The sequence below is a fragment of the Podarcis raffonei genome, chromosome 6 (genome assembly GCF_027172205.1).
Source record: "Podarcis raffonei isolate rPodRaf1 chromosome 6, rPodRaf1.pri, whole genome shotgun sequence".
In the NCBI taxonomy this organism is placed as follows: Eukaryota; Metazoa; Chordata; class Lepidosauria; order Squamata; family Lacertidae; genus Podarcis; species Podarcis raffonei.
Window position 1 is genome coordinate 52,857,704 of NC_070607.1, and position 13,606 is coordinate 52,871,309.

At 46.6% G+C, this 13,606-nt stretch overlaps 1 protein-coding gene across 3 annotated transcripts in view; it reads left to right on the forward strand.

The window, feature by feature from the left end:
* MICAL1 (microtubule associated monooxygenase, calponin and LIM domain containing 1) overlaps positions 1-13,606 on the forward strand; it is a 44,768-nt gene that overhangs the window by 14,677 nt on the left and 16,485 nt on the right. For all 3 annotated transcript variants that reach the window (XM_053392902.1, XM_053392901.1, XM_053392903.1), the window contains exons 2-10: positions 1,565-1,859; positions 4,782-4,989; positions 6,550-6,666; positions 7,245-7,346; positions 8,970-9,125; positions 10,318-10,418; positions 10,627-10,884; positions 12,383-12,498; positions 13,156-13,282. In XM_053392902.1, coding sequence (XP_053248877.1) covers positions 1,596-1,859; positions 4,782-4,989; positions 6,550-6,666; positions 7,245-7,346; positions 8,970-9,125; positions 10,318-10,418; positions 10,627-10,884; positions 12,383-12,498; positions 13,156-13,282 — 1,449 coding nt within the window. In that variant the 5' untranslated portion in view covers positions 1,565-1,595. The remainder of the gene's footprint in view (positions 1-1,564; positions 1,860-4,781; positions 4,990-6,549; positions 6,667-7,244; positions 7,347-8,969; positions 9,126-10,317; positions 10,419-10,626; positions 10,885-12,382; positions 12,499-13,155; positions 13,283-13,606) is intronic.

The window sequence follows — 13,606 nt, forward strand, 5'->3', positions numbered from 1 at the left end:
CAAGAAGGAAATAGCTCTTTCTCCATGGTTAGTAAACGATTATATATATATATATAGAGAGAGAGAGAGAGATGTGTGTGCACATTGGCTTCTGCAAACCAGAAAGAAGTCACCTTTCTCTTTAGACACTGCAAGGAAATTTCCCAGCCTGTGTTAGTCTTGTTTAGCAACAAATGTGGTTGAGTGGGCGCACAGGAAGTTGCTAACCACGAAGCTGGGGGAAATTAGCACAGAACGCCGAGCAAGTCACTGTGTTAGGAAACTTAGGGCTGCGGTTAGAAAAATGTGCAGGCTGCTTTGTAGTGCTTCCAAATTACAGCTGTATCATTGACAGCAGGTAAACACATCACTCCTCCTTCTCCTGAATATGAATAAGCTGCAGCAGGACAAGTATATCAACTGCCCATAACATTCTTGTTAGAAATATACAGACTCCTTTATTGAAAATTAGTACACATGTGCAGATTAATCACTTCATCAGTTTCCTTGTTTGCTACAGTCTTTTGTATTCCTGCGTTCTTTGCTAAAGTCTGTATATCTTGCATTCCAGAATTAATATTGATTAAGAAAGTCAAAGAGCAGCCAAATCTTGTGTAACTTCTAGTCTTCTGTAGATCTGCTGTTTAGCACAAAGCAAACCTGAATTAAGACTTTTCATGCATACTCTGTGGTCCAGACTTGGCGGGTGGGATGCAAATGGACTGAGGGGAAAAGGAAGTGGTGTTTTTCCACTTCGGATAACTTCCCAGCTATTTCTCTGGGCCCGACATGCATGAGTCAACCATGGTGTGCAACATTTTCACACTGACTGTTGGCTTTGTCTGTGAAAGGAGACAGACCTTTGCTCGGAGGTAGAGCTTGGATTTTTCCTAATGCTGCTGAGGGCAAAATGTGCACCCTAACTGGGAATAAGCATATGTTTTTATGCTCTTTCCATTTTCTGTGCTAAATATGACTTGGGGCTTTTCAAATACCATGTAAATATGTTTCTTTGGGATTTGATAGTCTGTATATACCTATCACAGTTAACATCTGACCTCTAGACACTAGAAGTAGTGGTGGTGTTATAACTCAGGGGTGGGGAACTTCTAGGCCGTGATCCAATCTTGGCTAGGCAGGGGTCCAGTCTGGCCCCTTGGGGCCATTTCCCCCATATCACGCCCACTTGTCAATCAGCTGGTGTGCTTGCTGTTTCTCTTGCATCTATTAAGATGGGCCATGGGCCATGGGGTATGGGAAGATAAAGATCTGGCCTGCCAAGCCAAAGAGTTCTCCCACCCCTGGAATAGCTCAGACAAGATACATTGCTTTCAGACTTCTGCATCTGCTCATACTGCATGCATTTGCTCTCATGTCTAAGCTTGAGCATGTCTTGAGTTCAGACACAGCTCTTCTCCTGAACAGGACCTATGTATAAGGCTGCATATGGGTGTAAACAGATAAGTATGTTGCATTCCCCTTCATCTCCCAAGGGGGAGCAGCTGGAAGCAAGGAGTTATGTCTTGTGTTGCCTTGCAATGGCAAGGAGCTGTTGATGCTCACTGTTGCTTTCTTTCTTTTCCAGGCTGCTTCTTTGCCCCTGAGTTCCCAGGAGGATGAGCCAGCAGAATGGGGAGCAGTCCAATCTGTCTCATTCGCTCTTTGACACTTTTCTCCATGCCAAGCAGTGCAAAGAGGTGCTGGGAAGTTTTGAGGCGCTTTGCAGACACCTGGGACTGGAGCATACTGGCCAGCTCCAGTTCTATCACAAACTCAAGTCTCGTCTCAACTACTGGAGTGCCAAGGCTTTGTGGACCAAGCTAGACAAGAAGGCCGGGCACAAAGACTATGATCAGGGGACAGCATGCGCCAACACCAAGGTAAGGTGGCAGAACTGCGGTTGCTGTGCTGCAGAGAATAGCCTACCTCAGGGTTGGGGGAACCTTTTCGGCCTGGCGGGCCACATCTTTATCTCCACCACCCTGAGCGGTCAACTTTTGACAGGTCATTTGTGCTGCCCACCTGTCAACGTTTGCCCACCGGGGGAGATGCTACACAAAGGAGGATTGAGCTCTCTATGCATCAGCTGATGTGCCAGGAGTTCAGTTCTGCTTTTTGCAGCCGTGTGTCTACCTGCCTCACACCTGATGTCACAAATGACATCAGATGTGAGGCAGGTGCAAGTGGTTTTAGAAAAATGGCCGTGCGAGCCAAATAGGAACACCTGGTGGACCAGGTTTAGTCCATGGGCTGAAGGATCTGCAGCCCTTGTCTACTTGATGGTCATCACATGAGATGCTGAACATATTAGGCCTCTCACCTGGTGGCCAATACCAAGGACCATCTTCCCGTGTTTCCCAGATGCTGAAGCAGGCCTGTTTCTTAAATGTGTGCTAAACTTCAGCAGTACAGATGATCATATCTGGGTTATTTTTTGTATTCTGTGGTTGCTGTACCTCTACCTCCAATTCCTGATTTGTTGCTATACGTAATGTAAACATTAGTTCTGCCTACCTCTACGTGCATTGCTACAATGTTTTATCATTACTTCCTAGTTCTTAACTTACAGAAGTAGATCGTCTGTTGTGTTCCTGTTATTCTAAAAGATAACTCGCACTGATAATGGTGGGGTTTCTATTGATTTCCAAACGTGTAGGAAGTTGTGTTCCTGAAGAACCCTTCCAAAGTTCGCTTTACGCATTAAAATCAAGATTTAATTGCATCGTCACCAACAAACCAATCATCACACAGCACATAAGCAAATGGAGATGACGCAGTATGGTTTCTCCGTAAAACCTCAAAACAAAAAAATGTAAATTAAAAGGAAAAATTGAGAAAGACCAGTGTCGTGAAAATCTTTCAAAATATGTAAGCATTTGGAATTGTGAAACCTGAAGGAAAGGAAAGAAAGAGAAGAGAAGCCATTCTCATATACCTACACACACACACACACACACACACACACACACACACACTATTTATTAAATTTCTATCCCACTCTCCCTCCCAAAGGAGCTGTTAAAGGATTCTGTCCATGAAACCCTGTAGCTCAGGAGAACCACCTTCCCTGCTTAGCATCACACCCAGGGATGCCTAATATAATTGACAATCCAGCCATGTGAGAAATGCAGGGAGCCCTTGCGGTCGAGACTCCAACTGTTACCACACGTAAGAATGTGTTGCAGGGGGATTAGATGCCCTACTTTTGTGCTAAATCATATGGCCAAGTAACCACGGGACAGAAAAGCCTATGGGATGGTAAATTGGTACTTTGTATTGTTTCCTAGTTGTCTTCCCTTGGGAGCGAGCTTCTGTTTCAGAAACACTTAACTTCTTCCTAGCACTTAAGCAGCAACAGGTTGTTGCTGGGAAAACATGAGACTCTTTGCTGAGCTTGTGGAGCTTTGGGAATGTGAAGTGCTGAACAGTCTGCACTGTGGTTGTGTGAACATCACCACTCATGATGAGTGACTCTTGGCTCCATGTTGCTTTGTGACTCTGTACTCTATCCAGGGCTGGCTCTAGGTTTGAGAGAACTGGAGACAAATGGAACTCTGGAGGTCCTTGCTGGGCTTACTTAGTGGCAGCACAAAGCACTGGATGGCAAGGAAGGTGCCCTGAAAATCTCTCTGAGCCTTTGCCGGGCAGCTAGGGATGCTTGGTTGAATTTCCCACAATGCCCTGTCCTGGAACAAAGCTATGCCATCTTGTGGGAGATTGCCATTTTGTGGCTAGACTCGGCTAGGAGCATCAGGCTGAATTTCTTTTTAAGGGGGGAACCACTGGCAGGAATGGGGTTGACCTTTGGCAGCTGCCCAAGGATGCTTGGTGCTGGTGTGTGAGTTTCTGCTCTATGGAGCAAGGGCTGCCTTCATTCCAACCCCATATACGGACTCAAACTGCCTTTGAACGGAGGCTAAGCAGTTCAGCTTGAGGCGATTGACAAGATAAGCCTTAAACGTACGCTCTGAGAGTAGGGCTCAGAAGTATGTAGCAGATCTCGGAATGCCCTGCAAAAATAATGTTTGGATCTGCAGTGACTTGTTGGGGTGTACAGGCAAGATGGGCAGCATCGGGCCTTAGGTGGTTTAGAGTGTAAACATCTGTTGCAAAAAATATTGGTGGATGTTTAAGAACTTCCCGTATGGCTGGATCTGTTGCAACAAAGCATGATTCAAATTCTGACTGTCCACTCATGTGATTGAACGGCTGCTTTGCTGAAGGAGACTGAGACAAGTCACTCTGTGTGGGTTCGCCATACTTAAGTTCCGTGCTAAAACAGGTTTTTTTTAAAAAAAATCCCTGAAGAAGGTGTTTATAGTAGTGAGAGGACAAGACCACGGTAATGGCAAAAAACAGTTAACTGCAGAGCAGTGGTGTCCAAACTTTTTTCAAAGAGGGCCAGATTTGATGAAGTGAAGGGCCGTGAGGGTTGACCAAAGGCCCAACCAAAGTTGTTAACCTTTTTTTTAGGACTGAAGTTGTTAACCTTTTTTTAGGTCACTCAGGAAGTAAGCTGCTACAGGGGCCAGATTAAACCAACTGGCAGGCCGGATTAGGCCCCTGAGTTGGACTTTGGACATGCCTGCTGCAGAGGCTCCTGGGTCTTCCTTTGCCTCTGAAAAGCAGCATTGTGCCCGCCTGCTCTTTTGACACAATGCCAAGCTCACAGTCACTCTTATGGATTGTATGTTACCTGCCCACTCCAGAGGCTGCGGCCACGGCAGCTTCCAAGTGTAAGGACTGTCTCCTTTATGGCACCATTTTATAAACTTACCACCCGGTGATAATTCTTTTTCCAGTGCCTGATTATTGGGGCAGGCCCTTGCGGCCTCCGCTCAGCGATTGAACTGGCCTTCCTTGGAGCCCACGTGGTGGTGGTGGAGAAGAGAGACTCCTTTTCACGGAACAATGTGCTGCACCTTTGGCCTTTCAGCATCCAAGACCTGCGGGCTCTGGGAGCTAAGAAATTCTATGGCCACTTCTGCACAGGATCCTTGGATCACATCAGTAAGTAATGCAGAATGGACCAGGGCAGGGAAAGGATCTCCAACATTATGGAACAGTGGCGAGAAACCAGCGTTACCAGCTAATGGGAGCTAGTAGTGGTGGGAGTGGGTAGGTTGGAATAAGAATAAAACTAACTAACTAACTAACTAAATAAATAAATGGCTTTGTCTAGAAAGTGTTTACTGAAAAAGTGCATTTAAAGGTCCAGCATCCCTATGTAAACTGAACATTTACTGCAAAATGTAGCATTTCTGCTTTTGAAAGGGCATTCTCAGGAATTGGTTCTTACTAGATAGCTCAGTCGATGGAACATGAGGCTTTAATCTCAGGGTTGTGAGTTCGAGCCCCACATGGAGCAAAAAGATTCCTGCATTGCAGGGGGTTGGACTAATTGACCCTCATGGTCCTTTGCAGCTCTACGATTCTATGGTGTGTCTCATAAGGAGGATTGTGTTTCATTGAGGGAACTGCAATGGGTACCCAAATTAAACTGTACATCTCAAGAAAGTAACTGTACATCAAGGTGGTACCAATTCAGAAAGAACAGCATTGGATCAGTGTTTCAAATAAATTACCGTATTTTTCGCTCCATAGGGCACACCGGACCATAGGGCACACCCAGTTTTTAGGGGGGGAAATCAAGGGGGGAAATCTTATTTCCCCCCCAGCCCCAAAGAGCAGCGTACAGGATGTGCGTAACCTCTCCCTGCCGGAGGGGCTGCGTGCGGCTATGTCACAAGCCAAGGCAGCCAGCGGGATGGATCCCACTGGCTGCTTTGGCTTCCTCTTTAGCCCCACGCAACCTCTCCCTCCTGGGAGAAGCTGCGGGGGGCTAAAGAAACCATAGCCCCGTGCAGCTTCTCCCTGCTGGAGGGGCTACGTGCGGCTATCCCTGAAGCCTGGAGAGCGAGAGGGGTCGGTGTGCACCAACGCCTCTGGCTCTCCAGGCTTCAGCGAAAGCAACATGAAGCCTTTGGAGTACGGAGGGAGTGCTCCCTCTGCGCTTCGGAGGCTTAGCGTTGCTATCGCTGAAGCCAAGGAGCCTGCATTCGCTCCATAGGACACACACACATTTCCCCTCAATTTTTGGAGGGGAAAAAGTGCGTCCTATAGAGCGAAAAATACGGTAATAAATTGTGTAAGTAAATAAATCGGTCAAATTGCCGGTGTGGCAGAGGAATTAGCTGACTTTAATGATCATTCCTGTCTTTTGGGCTTTGCTTTCACTTTAACACTATTGGCTTATTGGAGTTTAGCTTGTTGCACACTCCTCCCCCCCAACCTGCATCTAGAAAACGCTCCATGGTGCCATATTCGATAGCTCTTTGGGACTCAGTATCCCTCTTGTTGAAGCTGGGGAAGGCCATGATTTTCCAACCCCATGACAGGGAAATCATGGAACAGGCTTCTTTCTGAAATTGGAAGAAGAGGTGGCTGGAAGGTGGAGCTGGGGTTTAAGGCAGTGCTTGCCTGAGGGAAACTTTGAAATGGGCACAGATGGGCTTGTTTGTTTGTTTAATTGGGCCAACTCTGCTAATCCTCTCCTTCTCCGTCTTGCAGGCATCCGTCAGCTGCAGCTGATCCTGCTGAAAGTTGCCTTACTCTTGGGGGTTCAGGTTCACATCAATGTGCAGTTTAAGGGGCTCATCCCACCTGCAGCAAATTCAGATGGACAAGGTAAGAATGACAAAAGTCCCACGCCTTTGGAGTTCTTAAGGGCAATGCACCAATCCACACCCCTTGTTTCTGCAGGTGAGAAGGTAGCTCAGGACGTCATAGTGAAAAACTGTTTCATGGATGAGTTTATTTTCTGTTCTGCCTCCACTTTAAAATGTTCATTTCCCCCCTACTTTGCCATAGAAGCAAAACCAGAAAGAAACCAAGCCATTAAACACACCCTGCCAAAAAAATGCTCATGGTCTCTCACATCACTCGCAACGCATGGCTCTGAGGCATGTCTTGGTCAAGCTGTTACATTTTCATGGGTGTCCTGTTGGCTACGGGTCCCTCCACAAAGGCAATCCCATCCCATCTCCAAAATTGTGAACAAATGCAGTTCTTGAGTTTCAGACAGGACATTATGGTGCCCTTAACACATTCCAAGACAGGATTGGGTTGGTTTTGAGACAGAGACCTGCAGTTTCTCCTGCTTTGTTCCTGCTTTCTTTATAAACATGCAAGTCTGGGGAAGGGTCTGGTGGATTTGACAGTCTTTGCAGCAGGGATCCTGATGATTCCATCCTCTGTTATTACAGTCAGTGGCTGGAGAGCCATCCTAAATCCTCCTTCGTGTCTTCTGAACCAGTGTGAATTTGACGTCCTCATCTCTGCCGGTGGTGGCAGGTTTGTGCCAGAAGGTAAGCAGCCCTTTAAGACCTCTAGTTAAGGTTGTGGGAGAATTTTACTTCGGGGTTTTTTTTGATGCTCCAGGTGTCTTATCAACAGCTCCTTAGGCCTCTAATAGCATCTCTCCTCAACACTGGAGGAAACCTGTGCCTCTGGCCTTGTGATGAGCAGGTTCCCCCCTTCCTGTGTACTGAGCACCTCCAGCAGATAGAATAAAGGGCAAAGCTACAAGTTTTCTAGGAACAAACAGGGCAACTCAATGCAGATGCAGTCCAGTTTGTAGATATGGTGCCTAGCCAAGTGAAAGGCCAAAGCATTATTGCAGATTTTGGGGATGGTAGACACTTCCCCAAACCTCAGCTTTTATGACACTCAGAATTCAGGGGAGCCCTGCTTCCTATATTTTTGGTTGTTTGGGGAAATGTTTGTACAGTTTTAATATTTGCCCTGGAATCTGCAAGTTGAGTGAAGTAGAGTTAACTGAAATTGCCTCTTTTTGTGTGTCTAAATTGATATATAAATTGATATAAGTGTGCATGCACACGAAAGCTCATACCAAGAACTAACTTAGTTGGTCTTTAAGGTGCTGCTGGAAGGAAAATTTTTTTTTGTTTAAATTGATATACTGTTTTTCATTTTGTCACTTGGGGAGTTGGCCTAGAGACCATATGTTTGACACTTAAGGTTTTGGATTCAGGTAGGTAGCCGTGTTGGTCTGACGCAGTCGAAATAAATAAATAAATAATGTCCAGTAGCACCTTAGAGACCAACTAAGTTGGTTCTGGGTATAAGCTTTCATGTGCATGCACACGAAAGCTTTTACCCAGAACCAACTTAGTTGGTCTCTAAGGTGCTACTGGACATTTTTTTTCCCGACTTAAAGTTTTGCTTTCGTCTGCTCTGCTTCTCCTGATCTCCCTCAATACCAAATCAAGGGCTCCTCAGGAGGGCTTTAGGTGCATCGGCAAGAGCAGCTGCCCAGCCTACCACAACGCCAACCATTGATAATAGCTTGGGTCATAAAAAAATCTGAAAGGCATCTTGCCTTGGGGCAGGAGAGGAGATGAAAAGCAAAGGGAGAGGGAACAATCTCTGTAGACGCTTTGGCACCAGGAAGCTTGCTCTGGTGGCAGCTTTTACTGGGGCTTGCCCAGACCATTTTCAGAGCTGACCTGCCACTCCACTCCAGCATTTCCTTGCCCCTCTCCTTTCATTTCCCACACCTTTATAGGAGTGCTGCAGTATTTTTCAAGCCCTACCAACAATTCCCCAAACAGAGAGACCCAATTCGGCTTTTGTGAAATGCTCCTAGCATTTCAGATCGTAATAGATGAGTACAATTGCCGTCCTGCCATGGTGCTGAGCTTTCTCTCAACGTTCAATCAGAATTCCTCATGGTGTCACCTTGAGAGCTGGTAAATCCCATGCAACTCATCAGAGATCTTGATATTCAATGGAGCTGGGGCTTGGTGTTTGCTACTCCGCTACTAGAAATAGAGTGGCTAGTCTGGACACTTTTGGGGTGTTACCATATTTCAGACGAGGGAACAGGCCCCATGTTCTGTTCTTCTATCCTTTCCCTAGTTCTTTCACAAACTGCCAAGCCTTCCCTTTCCTTGTGTGTTTATCTCCAGGCTTTAAGCGGAAGGAGACCCGTGGGAAACTGGCCATTGGCATTACCACCAACTTTGTTAATCACCACAGCAGGGCTGAGGTGGAAGTGGCCGAGATCAGCGGCGTGGCTCGCATCTACAACCAGAAATTCTTCCAAAACCTCTACAACAAAACAGGTCTGGGCCGGATGCTTCTTACTTACAGTTAATGACACTTTCCCCTTGTGCCTTCAATAAAATCTGTGTCATTCCGTAGTTTGCAGTGAGAGAAAACGGGGAAGCCCACACAGCAAATGGAAAAGGGTCAACCTGTTTCATATACCTTTTTGACCAGTCCTGGATCCTTGCCATTTTGGATACATTCCAATAGAAGCTGAATAAATTATGTAAATCTGCTTGTTTGGGTAGTTTAACAAATCAGGCTTTCTTGGCACGGGATTTTTGGCAGATAGGATATTTGTTTCCTCAAGTGCCAACTATATAAAGCTCTGTAAGCACAAAGGAAAAGCTCTCTTGGATCAAACCAAAGACCTGCTTTGTCAAAAATCCTGCTTTCTTACAGTGGCCAACCAGATGCCTTTGGGAAGTCTGCAAACCGATCATGAGGGCAATGGCCAGCCTCCCCGACTGTGTTTCCCCAGCAATTAGTATTCAGAGACACGCTGCCTCTGGTCTTGAAAGCAACATGCAGCTATCATGACTAGTAGCTATTGATAGCCTTCCATGAATTTAAATCCATGTAAGCCATCTTACATGTAAATAATAATAATAATAATAATAATAATAATAATTAATAATAATATATTTATACCCCGCCCATCTGGCTGGGTTTCACCAGCCACGCTGGGCGGCTTCCAACGGAACATTAAAATACAATAACCTATTAAACATTAAAAGCTTCCCTAAACAGGGCTGCCTTCAGATGTCTTCTAAAATCTGGTAGTACAAAGTACCATGTTACATCATCAGAAGGCTTTCCTCTTGTACAATGGAAATTCCCTCCTCTTCTTCCTGCTGTGTGTGTCCTGTGTTCCCCCAAATCTACACCAGAGTGTTGGGGGAACCCCTGGAACAGATTTAGGGGCAGTTGCGTAGCGTGGGTTGTCAGTACCCGGGGCAAGGCAAGTAATTTGCGCCCAACCCGTGGATTTTAGCACTCGAGTGCGAGTGCGCGCCCCCCCAGATGTTGCGCCCGGTGCGGCTGGCCCCCCCTGCACCCCCACGCTACGCCACTGACGGGGGGAGAAGAGGGCAGAAGAACATTCCTTTGCCCAAGCAGAAGTCCTTGCACTGATGGAAGCTTCACGTAGTGCTAGGCTGAAAACAGCCCCCAGCCTTTAACCTTCTGCTTGTGTTTGAACAATTATAGGCATTGACTTGGAAAACATTGTCTACTATAAAGACGACACTCATTACTTCGTCATGACAGCCAAGAAGCAGAGCCTGCTGAAAAAAGGAGTTATCTTAAATGTACGTATAGAGACTGAAGCTCCTGCAAGTACCATGTGGGAGGGGATGGTGACCCCAAACCATCTTTTGAATTTACATGCTTTGGAGGTGAAAGATCCTGCCAGGCCAAGAGCTGATTGACACACCCGTAATCTTGAACTCTGCCACATTCCAACAAGATTTTTTTACTATTGCTATGGAAGATATCTTGGTCTCCATTCATTTCTAGGACAAGTCAGACATAGAGAGCCTGCTGTCTCCAGAGAATGTGAACCAAGAAGCTCTTCTTGCTTATGCCAAGGAAGCTGCCAACTTCTCCACCAATTACCAGCTGCCTGATTTACAGTTTGCACTGAACCACCGCAGCCGCCCAGATGTTGACATGTTCGACTTCACCTGCATGAGCCGCTCAGACAACGCAGCTCTGGTGCGTGACTGCAATGGCGCCAAGCTGCTCATTGGATTGGTGGGGGACTGCCTGGTGGAGGTAAGTGTCCCCATAATGAGACCACAACAAGCATATGGACAGAGTCCTTTTCACAGTGGAAGAGTGGGTGTGGTGGTGGTGCAGCTCAGCCATCCTTGATTGCAGTTCTCATTCACTTATCTTTCCATATGAACTGACCTACTTGTTCAGAAAAATCACATGGCACACTGCCTTGAAATTGTACTGGTTCAGTGGGGAGCGGGTGGTGCTGTGGTCTAAACCACTGAGCCTCTTGGGCTTGCTGATCGGAAGGTTGGCTGTTCGAATCCGTGCAATGGGGTGAGCTCCCGTTGCTCTGTCCCAGCTCCTGCCAACCTAGCAATTCAAAAGCACACCAGTGCAAGTAGATAAATAGGTACCGCTGCAGCGGGAAGGTAAACGGCGTTTCCATGCACTCTGGTTTCTGTCACGGTGTTCCGTTGCGCCAGAAGCGGTTTAGTCATGCCAGCCACATGAGCCTGAAAGCTGTCTGTGGACAAACGCCAATTCCCTTGCCCTGAAAGTGAAATGAGTGCTGCAACCTCATAGTTGCCTTTGACTGGACTTAACCGTCTGGGGGTCCTTTGCCTCATGCTGGTTTTTTTTATTATTATTACTGGTTCAGAACTGGAGAGGGTTTCGTTAAAAGATTCCTCATCTTGAAAAATTGCTGTCAGTTGGGAAATGTAGGTTTAAACAATTTGTGTGAAGTTTGTTGTAACTGTGTTACATGGGAGCTTTACTTTGGGATTTTTCTGACACTGGCTAAGCTTTCATTCCCATTGATTTCTATGAGTGTTTATAAACTTGCATTACAGTAAATAATGCTGTACGGATTAGAAAAAAACCACTTTCCTCTTCTATGCATTGTGATGGGAACCGTTGCAGAAAATGTGTTGAAAGCTGAAATGTTCTTTAAAGGGTGGGAGTTAAGCAACCTGCTATCTTGTTTTAAATCTGCATGTTTCTCAGACAGACTGTCTTTCACCTGGACTTAGCAGGGAGCCATGTTACTTGACTATCTGGGCTTGAAGGCAAATCTGCTCCTGGATTTTGTGAGGCCTGAAGCTAACCTTTGGCTGGGGACCATATGCATTGGGTTTTTTGTTTGTTTGTTTTTGTTTTTTAAATAACCCTGCCCTTCTGTTTGTCTAGCTTGGAGGGCTCATCCAACATCTGGGAAACCTGCTGTCTCTGATCTAGCACTTTATCCTTTGCACTAATTCACTTCACTATGCAGCCCCCTTTATCTGGCAAAACAGAGCTAGCCAGCTGACACTTGGTGTGAGTGGGGAGTGGGCCCCCATTTAGTGTAAACATTTGCCAAAACAACATGCAGCACACAGAGGGGCTGCTGTGAATTAACCATGACTGCCAGAATCACCCTGGAATCCCAATTTCCTGCTGTGTTTTTGATGCAGCTGAGCTGCTGGCCAACGTCTGCTATATCTCATTGACTCATTTTGCTAAGAGACCCCAAAACATCTCTTTGTTCTTTCTCTCTCTTTTTGTTTCCCAGCCATTCTGGCCTTTGGGCACTGGTGTGGGCAGAGGGTTCCTGGCAGCTTTCGATGCTGCCTGGATGGTGAAAAGATGGGCCTCGGGGATGCCCCCTTTGGATGTGCTGGCTGAGAGGTGAGCACTCTGAGAAGGGGCATTCTCTGCCCACAGTGATGGCGGGGTGACTGGCGATGGTGGTGGCATCTTGAGGTCTATAGATGTTCCAGGTTATGCGTTCAATGTAGGGAGGAGAGATATTGCTACAGTGAGCCAGGACTGCCTATTTTGTCTAGAAGTAGCACTTCAGAGTCTTGGGCAATTTTCTCTCACATAGACATTCTTTTTTGAAGGGTCTTCTGCTTCATGCTCTCTTGTTCAGTCTTTTAAGCACTAGCCTGGTAGCCATAAGACACCAGGAACTGTACAAAGGCAAGTGAGTGAGATGGTGGAGCCCCTTCCTGTTCTGCTGCCCAACCTCAGGAAGTTCCCGGCATCATCTAGGAGATTGCAAGGCTGTGTGTGACTGACCTGGAGCATGGAATGGGGGACAGGAATGGGTGTAACTGTCTGATGTAGTGGGAATCTGAGAGCGCAGGAGAACTTGTTGATGCTGCTCACGCCACAGACCCAGGCAAGGGGTGAGGAGGGACTGCTGTGAAGATGAGAAGGGTGAGAGCATGTCGATCTTCCTCTTTTGCCTGAAGGCTCCTGAATGCTGTGAGTGCCATGTACACAATGTATCTTGGTGCTAAGGAACTAAGAGGGGGACATTCCTGCTTAATTTCCATGCAGGGAGAGCATATATCAGCAGCTGTCGCAGACCTCACCTGACAACACCAACAAGAACATCAGCCAGTACAGCATTGATCCCACTACGCGGTACCCAAACATCAACCTCCAAGCCATCAAGGCCTCTCAGGTATTGCTATACATATAGGGTGGTGGTGAAGAACACAATATCTTCTCCTTTTCCTTGTCAGTTTTCTGATGATTCTCTTTGCCTCATTCACTCTTCTTTGCAGCTTTTAAACACTGGCACCATGCCACGTCCCTGAGCCATGTTCTGAAAGTAACAGAAATGTATAAGAACGCTGGCAATGGGGCTTGGAGAAGACACTCCCTTGCAAGACATCCTTTTGTGCTGTTCTGGCACTGAAGGCTGTTCTTTTCTGAGTAGTGGGGTGTGGTGTGTTTTCCAAGCTGGGATGCTAAGGGCCACACAGGAAGCGTTTGGGCAGCTGCA